This window comes from Penaeus vannamei, chromosome 34 (assembly GCF_042767895.1).
Source record: "Penaeus vannamei isolate JL-2024 chromosome 34, ASM4276789v1, whole genome shotgun sequence".
NCBI lineage: Eukaryota > Metazoa > Arthropoda > Malacostraca > Decapoda > Penaeidae > Penaeus > Penaeus vannamei.
In genome coordinates, this window is record NC_091582.1 from 22,167,219 (window position 1) to 22,179,718 (window position 12,500).

The 12,500-nt window shown below is 47.5% G+C and overlaps 1 protein-coding gene across 2 annotated transcripts in view; it reads right to left on the reverse strand.

The window, feature by feature from the left end:
• The window catches only part of syd (JNK-interacting protein syd), a gene marked incomplete in the record, with an annotated part of 99,815 nt that overhangs the window by 45,913 nt on the left and 41,402 nt on the right, over positions 1–12,500 (reverse strand). For both annotated transcript variants that reach the window (XM_070113336.1, XM_070113337.1), the window contains 1 exon segment: positions 2,773–2,893. In XM_070113336.1, the coding sequence (XP_069969437.1) occupies positions 2,773–2,893 (121 nt within the window).

A 12,500-nucleotide genomic window follows, 5' to 3' on the forward strand; every position in this document is an offset into this window, starting at 1 on the left:
CCGCCGATAGACTGGCAGTGACCCATAGATCAGCGCTAACGGCGTGAGTGTCAACGAGCGACGCGACGCGAACAAACAACAACACAAACAGTCGTGTGCCAAGAGAATCTGCGCTGTGGAGTGCATGACGTCAGGAGCTCGCCGCCAGCACGTCCTCGGACTCGGCGGACGAATACGAAACGAACTCGACATTTCCTCGAGGGAATGGAGAGGCTGGAATTGGGTGGGTGGCTGTGGGGAGGGGGGGGGGAGCCTCATATGGCACGGCCCGCATCACACGGTTCACATGCATCACATCACGCGACACGCATCACTCGGCTCGCAATCACACGACTCAATTCACTCGACTCGTACCACGTGACCCGCATCACACATATATCATATCAAACAACTTGCATCATTCATATCACACGAATTATCACCAAACTCGCAACACACGACTCAAGCCACACAACTCACATCATTCGACATGACTCCAGTCACACTACTCGCATCATTCGACTCGCATCACACAACTCATGCCACACTACTCGCATCATTTGACTCACACCACCCGACTCACATCACACAACTCGCATCACCCGACTCGTCAGCATAACAAGGAAGGGAAATTTGCCGTTGGCGAGTCGAGGCGCTTCCTCTGGTAAATCTCCACGCATCTTTAACTTGTTTTTTTTTCCCTAGATATGTTGGCTTTAAAGGAACAAGTACAGTACTTCTCTGGCCACAGCGTCTTCCTTGGATGTTGAAATTCTCTCTCTTTCTCAGTCTATCTTCCTCTCTTTCTCTGTCTATCTTCCTCTCTTTCTCTGTCTATCTTCCTCTCTTTCTCTGTCTATCTTCCTCTCTTTCTCTGTCTATCTTCCTCTCTTTCTCTGTCTATCTTCCCCTCTTTCTCTGTCGATCCTCCTCTTTCATCCTTCCCATTAACTTATCCACCCTCTTTCCCTCTCCTTCCCCCTTCTCCGCCTCTTTCAACTGAAATGCAAACCCTTGACCCCGTATGCTTGTAAATTCTAAACCTTACGTACCACAAATAGTACTTGTTAACGTTGTAAAGTTGCTGCCTAAGGTATGTGAACCCTCCCAGGGACTTATTCAGATGGGGAAGAGGATTGCCAAGGATGCCTCTTCCTTTGGAGACGCAAACACTTGTCCAGATAAACTTGTTAAAATCAAAACGTCTCTCTCTTTTCTCCTTTTATTTTGTTATCATTATTATTACTATTGTTGTTGTTATTACTATTATCATTTTGTTTTTGTTTTTGTTTTTTGTTATCATAATTATTATTATTATTGTTGTTGTCGTTGTTATTACTATTATCATCATCTTCAATATTCTTATTATTTAGTTATTATTATTATTATCATTATTATTTCCATTATCATCCTCATCATCTTTATTCGGGATGCTCTTCTTCTTCCCGTTCCAATCCATGTCCCTGTCCCCCTCCTTTTCGTCTCCTTCTCTATTCTCCCTCATTCTCACCTTCCATTGCTCTCTTCTTATCTCCCCCTCTATCTTTCTCACCTCTCGACCTATCTCCCCTCCTCTCCTTCTTTCTACTTCCCCCTCTCTTTCTATCTCCCCTCCTCTCTCTTTCCCACTCCCCCTTCTTCCTATCTACCCTCCCTCTCCTTTCTCACTTCCCCCCTTCTCTTCCCTATCTCCCCTCCTCTCCTTTCCCACTTCCCCACTCTCTTCCTATCTCCCTCTCTCCTCTCCTTATTTCTACACTTCCCCCCTCTCGTCCTACCTCCCCTCGTCTCCTTCTTTCTCACTTCCCCCCTCTCTTCCTATCTCCCCTCCTCTTTCTTTCCCACTTCCCCTTCTCTCTTCCTATCTCCCCCCTGTCTCCCCCCCCTCCCTCCTCCGGCTCTCCCCAACCAATGACCAAGAATGGGAAAATGCACGCTCGCTGCCCCCTCGATTCCCCGTGTGGTCAAATTCGAGCTTAAGAAGCTTTGTCGTGGAGGGAAACCTTAAAAAAAGGAAAGTAAAGAAAGAAAGAAAGAAAAGGGGTAGATACCCATGTAAGGGGTAAATAAGATCCGAGGAAAAATGGGGATGCGTCGGAAGGAAAAGAAAAAGAAAGGAAGAAAGAAAAAAAGAAAAGAAAAGAAAAAAAAAAGGGGCGGGGTAAATAATTACAAACGCAGAAAAGGTTATTTTTTTCTTTTTACGAAAGGTGAGAAGAGAGAGTAGCAGAGAAGTGGAAAGACTATTGGAAAGGATAAAAGAGGACAAAGAGGGGAGGGGGAGAGTAAAGAAGAGAAAGAGAAAGAAAGAAAGAGATAGGTAGAGAGAGTTGTGTGTGTGTGTGTGTGTGTGTGTGTGTGTGTGTGTGTGTGTGTGTGTGTGTGTGTGTGTGTGTGTGTGTGTGTATGTGTGTATGTGTGTACGTGTGTGTGTGTGTGTGTGTGTGTGTGTGTGTGTATGTGTGTGTGTGTGTGTGTGTGTGTGTGTGTGTGTGTGTGTGTGGTGTGTGAGAGAGAGAGAGAGAGAGAGAGAGAGAGAGAGAAGAGAGAGGAGAGAGAGAGAGAAGAGAGAGAGAGAGAGAGGAAAGAGAGAAGAAGAAAGAAAGAGAAAGAGAAAGAGAAAGAGAGAGAGAGAGAGAGAGAGAGAGAAGAGAGAGAGAGAGAGAGAGAGAGAGAGAAAGAGAAAGAGAAAGAGAAAGAGAAAGAGAAAGAGAAAGAGAGAGAAATAGAACCAGAAAACGAAAATAAATAACCATAATAACAGGAGACGAAAGCCGAAGATCGGCGACTCACCATGGTCGGTGGCGTTTCGGTTCTTGAGCTCGAACATCCTCACGATGGACTCGAGGCTCTCCACCTTCGCCTGGTACTGCTTGCGCTCCTCCTCCATGCCATCCTCGATCTCCAGCAGTTTCTGTCGGAGGGAAGAAAACGGGGAATTAGACAAGCGGCGCCAATGGGGGTGAACGGGGAATGATTAAAAACAAACGGTAGGAGAGAAAGAGAGAAACAAGAAGAGAGTCGTGGAATAATAACAAAAGAGGATCGTAGATAAAACAACGAGAGAATCGTGAAAACAAACAAGAGGCGGAAATGGTGAAAAAAAAAACAAGAATAAGAGAGAATCGTGAAAAAAAACAAGAAGAGAAAATGGTGAAAAAACAAGATTAAGAAGAGAGAATCGTGAAAAAAACAAGAAGAGAAAAGGGTGAGAAAAACAAGGAGAAGAGAGAATCGTGAAGAAAAAAAAAAACAAAGACAGAAAATGATGACAATAAATCAAGATGATCGAATCATGAAAAAACAAGAGAAAATAGTGAAAAAACAAGAAGAGATAATCGTGGGGAAAAAACACAACTGGGGCGAATCATGAAAACAGAGAAAATAGTGAATAAATACATAAAGAGTTGACACCCCATGGAATGATAAAACAGAAAGCAAAAGAAAGGGAGAGAGAGAAAATGGTAAAAGCAATAATAAACACTCGGACGCGACAAGGAATAGCAAACGGTATAGGAAACAAATGAAAATACCAAAAAGGAAAAAAAAACAAAGAAAGAAATAAAGAAAACAACCAGACATAACATAGCATAATAAAACCTACGACAAAACAAAGAGAACATTGAATAAGAAAAAAAAAAAAATCATCATCTAACCACCTTTTCTTCTTTGACCCAATTACGCTATCTGAGTTCACAAGATACAAAACAAACAGCCAAAAACAAACACACAAAACACACACATATTTTTTTTTTTTTTTTTTATCTGTGGAATGCCAAGCAAAATCCGCGGCAATTAACCTGATATCGCTTGTGGAGAGTCAGCGCCACCTATTGCATAACCTCTCTCTCTTATTCGCTCAATATCAGCCGAGGAATTCCAATCCAAAACTATAAAAGAACTGGGGAAGGAAGGAAGGAAGAAAAAAAGGAGATTACAAAATAACAGGGGAAGAAAGAGAGAAAGAAAGAAAGAAAATTACAAAAGAACAGGGGAAGAAAGAAAGAAAATCACAAAAGAACAAGGGAAGAAAGAAAGAAAAATATAAAAGAACAGGGGAAGGAAGAAAGAAAATTACAAAAGAACAGGGGGAAAAAGAAAGAAAGAGAATTAAAAAAGAACAAGGGAAAAAAGAAAGATAAAAGAAAATTACAAAAGAACAGGGGAAGGAAAAAGGAAAGATTACAAACGAACGGGGGAAGAAAGAAAGAAAGAAAATTACAAAAGAAGAGGGGAAGGAAGAAGGAAAGAAAGAAAATTACAGGACAGGGGAAAAAAATAAAGAAAATTAGAAAAAAAAAACAGGGAAAGAAAGAAGAAAGAAAGAAAATGACATAAGAACAGGAGAAGAAAGAAAGAAAGAAAGAAAAAACGACACCAAAAGTAATGTTAATTCGCTCAATGGACAGATCGGGCACGATTTTCTCCCCGAACGAGAGAGGCCCTTCATGTCATCCCAAACACACACAACCCAAGGACATGCACGGAAGGCCCGCAGAGGCGATTACAGTGTGGGCCCTTCTGCTTTCCCTCCCTCCCTCCCTCCTCTCTTCCCCCTCCCCTTCCCTTCCCCTTCCTCTCTTCCTCTCCCTCCCCCTCCTCCCCTCCTCTCCCTCCCTCTTCCTCTCTTCCCCCTCCTCCCTACCTCCCTTCCCTTCCCCCTTTCCTCTCTTCCCTCCCTCCTCCCTCCCCTTCCTCCCTCCTCTCTTCCCGCTCCCCCCCCTCTCTCTCTCTCTCTCTCTCTCTCTCTCTCTCTCTCTCTCTCTCTCTCTCTCTCTCTCTCTCTCTCTCTCTCTAACTGCCACTCCCATCTTCCCTTGCCTTCCCTCTCTCCCACGCTATCATCCCCTCCCTCTCTTCTCCCCTTCCCCCTCCATCCCTCCATTCTCTCCCATCCTAACATCCCCCTTCCATTCTCCATTCTAACTTCCCCCTCCCTCCCTTCTCCCTTTCCCCTACCTCCCTCCCTTCTTACTTTCCCCTCCCTCCCTCCTCCCTTCCCCCTTCCTCTCCCTCACTCCTTTCCCCTACCTCCCTCCCTTCTTACTTTTTCCTCTCCCTTCCCCCCCTTCCCCTCCCTCCCTTCTCCCTTCCCCCCTCTCCCTTCTCCCTTCCCCCTCTCCCTCCTTCCTCCCTTCCCTCTCCCTCCCTCTCCCCTCCTCCCTCTGCCATTCCTTCTCTACTTAATTCAGTTCGTCTGCCTGTCTGTTGGCTTTTCCGTTTGTCCGATTGTTTGTTGAAGAGAAAAAAACTTTCAAAAAACAGCTTTTGAGAACAGTTTTTGAAGTGAGTGTGAGTGTGTGTGTGCTTATGTGGGTGTGTGTGTGTGTGCTTATGTGTGTGTGTGTGTGTGTGTGCTTATGTGTGTGTGAGTGTGTGTGTGTGTGTGTGTGTGTGTGTGTGTGTGTGCGCGTGTGTGTGTGTGTGTTTGCGCGTGTGTGTGTGTGTGCGTGTGTGTGTGTGTGTGTTTGCGCGTGTGTGTGTGTGTGTTTGCGCATGTGTGCGTGCGTGCGCTGGCGAACCTCCCCGCCCTGCCTGCCTGCCTGCCTGCGTGCACATTCGCGTGTGCGTGCGGCGGCGGGACAATGCAGCCACATGAATGAAAGGTGATATCGACCTCCTCGCCGCCGCCTCGCCGCCTGCCTCCTCGCTGTCTGCCTTTTTGTCAAATGGCCCGCTCTGCTCGCCCGTCCGTCCGTCTGCCCCCCCCCCCCCCCCCCTTCTTCTGCCTGTCCCTTTCCCCTCTGCGCCTGCCCGCCCGCCCGCTTCCCCTCGGCCTCTGTCTGGCCACTTCGCAGGCGGGAATCGGGCAAGTGATCGTCTCTTTCCGCCTTCGTTTGACCGCAGGCTGAAGGAGGGAGGGAGGGAGGGGCACGGGCTGAGGGAGGGAGGGGCACGGGCTGAGGGAGGGAGGGAGGGAGGGGCACGGGCTGAGGGAGGGAGGGGCGGGGCACGGCAAGTAAGATGGGGAGTGACAAACATACTGACAGAAAGGTAGGTAGGTGTGTGTGTGTGTGTCTGTGTGAGTGAGTGAGTGAGTGAGTGAGTGTGTGTGTGTGTGTGTGTGTGTGTGTGTGTGTGTGTGTGTGTGTGTGTGTGTGTGTGTGTGTGTGTGTGTGTGTGTGTGTGTGTGTGTGTGTGTGTCCGTGTGTGTGTGTGTGTCCATGTGTGTGTGTGTGTGTGTGTGTGTGTGTGTGTGTGTGTGTGTGTGTGTGTGTGTGTGTGTGTGTGTCTGTGTGTGTGTGTGTGTGTGTGGGGGTGTGTGTGTGTGAAAAGTGAGTGAGTGGTGGTGAGTGAGTGGTGAGTAGTGAGTGAGTGAGTGGTGGTGGTGGTGTGTGTGTGTGTGTGTGTGTGTGTGCGTGTGTGTGTGCGTGTGCGTGTGTGTACGCAAGCGCGCAACCATAGCGGCGCGTGACTTCTACAATCAGCCGGGTGTTTGTCTTCCAGCTGTGCATGACGCTCGTTCCACTCATGCATAGGTTTTGCTTGTGTGCGGCAGGCAAACAACCTTTCCGCGCCTACCTCTGTCGGGGCTTTCTATATCGCTCGCTTTTCTGTTCTCTCTCCCTCCCTCACTCTCTTTTCCTCTCTCTCCTCCTCCCTCCCTCTCCCTCTCCCTCTCTTTCTTTCTCGTCTTCCCTCTCTCGCTCCCTTCCCATCACTCTCCCCCCCTTCCCCATCCCTATATCTTTCATCCCCTTTTCCACTCCCTCCCTGTCTCTCCCTATCCCTCCCCCCCCCCCCCCCCCTCCCCTCCCTCCCCGATACCTGCGCTGGAGGAGGAGGCCTCGAGGCATAAAAGGGAAGGATAATCAGGACACTAATCAGTGTTATCCTTGACCTGGCGCCCCGACTCCTCCGCTGCTCTGCGCGTTCCGGTCACTGCGAGTGACTATAAAGCGGCGCCTTGACTATCACATGTAAACATATATATAAAAACATATATATATATATATATATATATATATATATATCTCTCTCTCGCTCTCTCTCTATATAATCTCTCTCTCTCTCTCTCTCTCTCTCTCTCTCTACATCTCTTTTCATATTCTCTCTCTCTCTCTATATATATATATCTCTCCCTCGCTCTATATTTCTCTCTCTATATGTCCCTCACTCTATATATATTTCCTCCCTCCCTCTCTCTATTCTCTCTCTCTCTTTCTCTCTCTCTCTTTCTCTCTCTCTCTTTCTCTCTCTCTCCCTCGCTCTATTTTCCTCCCTCCCTCGCTCTGTTTTCCTCCCTCCCTCGCTCTATTTTCCTCCCTCCCTCGCTCTATTTTCCTCCCTCCCTCGCTCTATTTTCCTCCCTCCCTCGCTCTATTTTCCTCCCTCCCTCGCTCTATTTTCCTCTCTCTCTCCCCCCCTTCTCTTCTCTCTCTCTCTCTCTTTCTTTCTCTCTGTTTTTGCGTGTGTGTGTGTGTGTGTGTGTGTGTGTGTGTGTGTGTGTGTGTGTGTGTGTGTGTGTGTGTGTGTGTGTGTGTGTGTTGTGTGTGTGCGGTGGTGGTGTGTGTGTGTGTGTGCTCGTGCGAGTGGTGGTGGTGGTGGTGAGTGGTGAGTAAGTGGTGTGGAGGTGGTGGTGGTGGTGGTGAGTGAGTGAGTGTGTGGTGAGTGAGTGGTGAGTGAGTGGTGGTGAGTGGTGGTGGTGGTGAGTGAGTGAGTGAGTGAGCGAGTGAGCGAGTGAGCGAGCCAGCGACCGACCGACCGACCGACCGAGCGCGCAACGGAGTGCATTCGTGCATTCGCGCGTGCCTGCCTGCTTGCGAAAGCCCATTTCCGCGCGCGCGTACCGAGTGTCCGCACCTCACCGGATACACGAAAAAAGAGTCCGAGAGAGAGCGAGCGCGCAAGTGTATTCATAAAACGCCAAGTCACCCGCGCGACTTTCACGCCGTGTGACGCAACGCGCAGGCCCCGCCATCGCCCCGGCCCATGCGGAGTCACGCCGCCCGGAGTAATAGAGGCGCTGGAAAACTACACAAATCCTGATCATAAGTCCGATGTCCCTCCCTCTCCCCCCCCCTTCCTCCCACACACGTAAAAATACACGCGCGGATGCCAGTCGCATTCTTGGTCAAAGCGCGATTAGTGATCTAGACAATGTGATAACGATGATAATAATGGTAGTGATGATGATGATGATGATGATGATGAACATAATGGTGATGATAAAGATGATGATAACGATGATGATAACGATGATAATGGTGATGATGAAGATGCTGATAACGATGATAATAGTGATAAAGATGATGATAACGATGATAATGGTGATGATAATCATGATAACGATGATAATGGCGATGATGATGATAACGATGATAATGGTGATGATGAAGATGCTGATAACGATGATAATGGTGATCGATAATGATGATAGAGATGAAGTTGATAATAATGGTGATGCTGCTAATGATGATAAAGACGGTGTTGCTGCTACAAGATAACCACCGGCATTTGCAGCATCTCTCGTCCATGCCCCCCCACCCCTTCACCTCCCCCCCCCCCCCCGATCGCCACAATGACCTATATTGGCCTTACTCTAATCAACCACGTGTTTCTTCCCGCCACTACCACCTGTCCCCTTTTCTTATTATTATCGTTATTCCTCCTCCTCCTCCTCCTCCTTCTTCTTCTTCTTCTTCTTCCACTTCCTCTGTTTATTATCATTATCATTTTTCCTTCTTCATACTCTTCTTCTACTTCTTCCACTTCCACTTATTATCATCATCATCATTATCATTATTCCTTCTTCCTATCATTATTACTCTTATTATTCTTCTTATTCTTATTCTCCCTCCTCCTTCTCCTCCTACCCCACCGTAACGTTCAAGCCACCATGCGGACATACTCGGGAACGGTAGAAAAGAAAAAGAAATAAACAAAATGAAAAATAAACGAAGCCCGAAAAGAAAGAAACAGAGCGAGAGAAATCGTCGATAGCGCTGGGCACTCGAGAGCGACAATCTATAATTCCGGTATTTAATGACTGTTCGGTCGGCGAGGTTTGCGGGGGAGGGGAGGGGAGGAGGGGGAGGGGGAGGAGCGAGAGGGAAGGGATGAGGGGGAAGGGGGAGAAGGAAGAAGGAGGAGGAAGGGTAGAGGGGTAGAGGTGTGGAAGGAGGCAAGGGCGAAAAGAAAGAGGAGGAATTGGGGAGGGGAAGGGGGGAAGAAGGGGGAGGGGAGAGGGGGAAGGGAGAGAGAAACAGGGGAGATGGGGGGAGGGGGTTTGAGACAGTCACGCGTGGTGAATGTTCATAATCATTACACCGGCAGTACCCCCTCCAATTAGACAGACAGACAGACAGACAGACAGACAGACAGACAGACAGACACACTCACTCACACACACACACGCTCGCTCACGCACACACACACACACACACTCACCCAATCCCACAATCACTCACACAAAGCAAAAAAGAAAAAAGAAAAAAAAAATGCATTTCCGGTCCTCCCCGCCCACAAAGGACCATCCACACACCCCGAAGGAAATGCACAGCGTCCAAGAAATCGTGAATCACGTGCAATTACGTTACAAAGAAACGAATACGTGACTATTCTCATTTTCCGCTTCCCTTTTCTATCATTAAATCACAATCCAATCGCCATTAAATGCATCTCCATTTACGAATAGATGAAACAGCAACGGCCCTCTTTACCCCAAAAAATATATATGAACAAATAAACTGACTTGTTAGACGTAACATCAAATTTATTGTCACAGAATAACAGTAGCTGTGACGTCACGATTACGCACCCAAACTAACGCTTTTGATTAGTCATTGAAGGCGGAAGGGGGGGGGGGACTGGAGGGGAGGGGAGGGGAAGGAGGGGTGTTCATGTGCAGTGAAGGGGAGTGGGAGTCGGTGGGGGGGCGATGAGAGGGGGGTGAGGGGAAGTAATGGGGGGGGGAGAGGGAAAGGGGAAGTGATGGAGAGGGGAGGAAGGGATGGGAGAGGGGGAGGGAAGTGATGTAGGGAGGGGGGAGGGGAAGTGATGGAAGAGGGGAGAGTGCAAGTGATGGGGAGAGGGAGGAGAGAAAGCCATAGGTGGGGAGAGGATGGAGAAGTACAGGAATGGTGGGCGGTGTGGGGGGAGGGTCATACAATTACTAGTGTGGAGATAATCATTAAAATAATGACGAATTAAATCATGACATAGGTTACACGGTTATTTTTTTTTTTTTTTTTACACAATGAACAAATACCCTAGGTACAAGAACTGTGGAAAAGGGGGAAAAAAAACATTACAATTTGGCGTTTAAAGAAAAAAGGTGTAAACAAATAACGCAAAAGAGTATCTCATTCCATCAGGATGAAATTAAAAAAAATCTAAATAAAAGCAAACACCCACAAACAAACATACAAAATACAAACACGGATAAAAGCATCAATCACGTACTCAAACGAAACACAAAAGAAGAAAAAAGGAAAAAAAAGGAGGCACTTTGTCTTTCCGTCCCAAAACTCGCACATTTTTTTTTTTCTTTCGAAACTCGAATAATTCTGGAAAAAACGAGCTTTGGTGTTGAATGTTAAAGCTGATAATGGGGTAATCACAGCTCCAGCCCCGTTAACAATGCAAATCTTATGACCAGAGAGTGAGCAAGTGTGTGCGTGTGCGTGTGCGTGTGCATGCGTGTGCGTGTGCGTGTGCGTGTGCGTGTGTGTGCGTGCGTGCGTGCGTGCGTGCGTGCGTGTGTGTGTGTGTGTGTGAGAGAGAGAGAGAGAGAGAGAGAGAGAGAAAGAGAGATAGAAGAGAGAGAGAGAGAGAGAGAGAGAGAGAGAGAGAGAGAGAGAGAGAATGAAAGAAAGAAAGAAAGAAAGAAAGAAAGAGAGAGAGAGAGAGAAAGAGAGATATTTCACGCTGAACAAGTTGTAAACAAAACAAAGGGGAGAGCAGGTAAATGCATAATTACGACGGAGGCATTTTCGCTTTACTGCTTCATCAGGGCATTTTATTAGCGGGGAGGGAGGGGAGGTAGAAGGGAGGAAGGGGGGGAGGAAGAAGGGAGGAAGGGAGGGAGGGAGGGAGGAAGGGAGGGAGGAGGGTGGGAGGAGGGTAGAAGGAAGGAAGGAAGGAAGGAAAGGAAGGAAGGAAGAGAGAGGAAGGAAGGACAGGAAGGGACGGAGGAAGGGAGGTGGAAAGGAAGAAGGGAGGGAAGGAGGAAGGAAGGGAGGGAAGAAGGGAAGAAGAGAGGGAAGATTGGGAGGGAGGGAGGAAGGGAAGAAGAGAGGGATAGAGGGCGGGAAGGAAGCAGCGAGTAAGCATCAAGAACATAAATATAAAAAAACATGAAAAACGAACAGCGCGATAACAGTTAACCAAAGAAGAGAGAGAGAGAGAAAAAAAAAATTCCCTACCGAAATATAATCGATTACAACACGAACAACTATAACAATAACATAACAATAACAAAAGCATGAAAAATAACCCACTCGACCTGGAAGAAGCAGAAGAGAAGGAAGAGGAGGAGCAGCGCAAAAGAGGCGGTGCCGCGGGGGGCGTGGCTCGCCCTTTCCAGCCAGGGCGGACGCGATCAAAGCCTATCAGATATGAAAACTCTCCCTAAAATAACCCATCCGCTCCGCCAGCCCTTAAAGGTCCAGCGAAAGGGGTGGGGGAGAGGGGGAGAGAAAGAGGGGAAGAGACAGGATGAGAAAGAGGGTAAGGGACAGGGTGAGGGTGAGGGTGAGGGTGAGAGAAGGAGGGAGGGAGAGAAGGATTGAGAGAAAGGAGGGAGGGAGGGAGAGAGAGGGATAGAGAGAGAGAGAGGAGGGATATATATAGAGAGGGATGGGAGATAGAGAGAGGGATATATATATAGAGATAGAGAGAGAGAGAGAGAGAAGAGAGAGAGAGAGGAGAGAGAGAGAGAGAGAGAGAGGGATGGAGAGAGAGAGAGAGAGAGAGATAAGAACGAGAGAGAGAGGGATATATATATATATATATATATATAAGGATAAAGAGAGAGATATATATATAGAGAGAGAGAGAGAGAGAGCAGAGAGAGAGAGAGAGAGAGAGAGAGAGGGAGAAGAGAGAGAGAGAAGAGAGAGAGAGAAAGAAAGAAAGAAAGAAAGAAAGAAAGAAAGAAAGAAAGAAAGAAAGAAAGAAAGAAAGAAAGAAAGAAAGAGAGAGAGATGGGGGAGGGAGTAGGAGGGAAAGAGAAATCATTAACCCCTCTCCCACCCCCTACCCTTAGCCCAAAAGACGACACACGCGAGACGGGGTCAGAGGCCACAAGGTCTTCACGAGCAGGACACCCTCGCCCAGGTCAATGCCAGACTCGTCCGGATGGGTGCGCGCGGCTTTTCATTCTCTCTGAAGAATCCGCACTCGATTATTACTTTCTGCCGATGTCGAAAGGATAATAAGGGAAAAAGCAAAAACATACATACACGTAAGCATTGATCTACATATCAACCCAAAACGATAAGCGGAGAGAAAGAGAAAATTACGTAAACAAAAGCAATGAATCGAATGAAAGGAAAGAAATCGAGAAGTAGAAGAAGAAT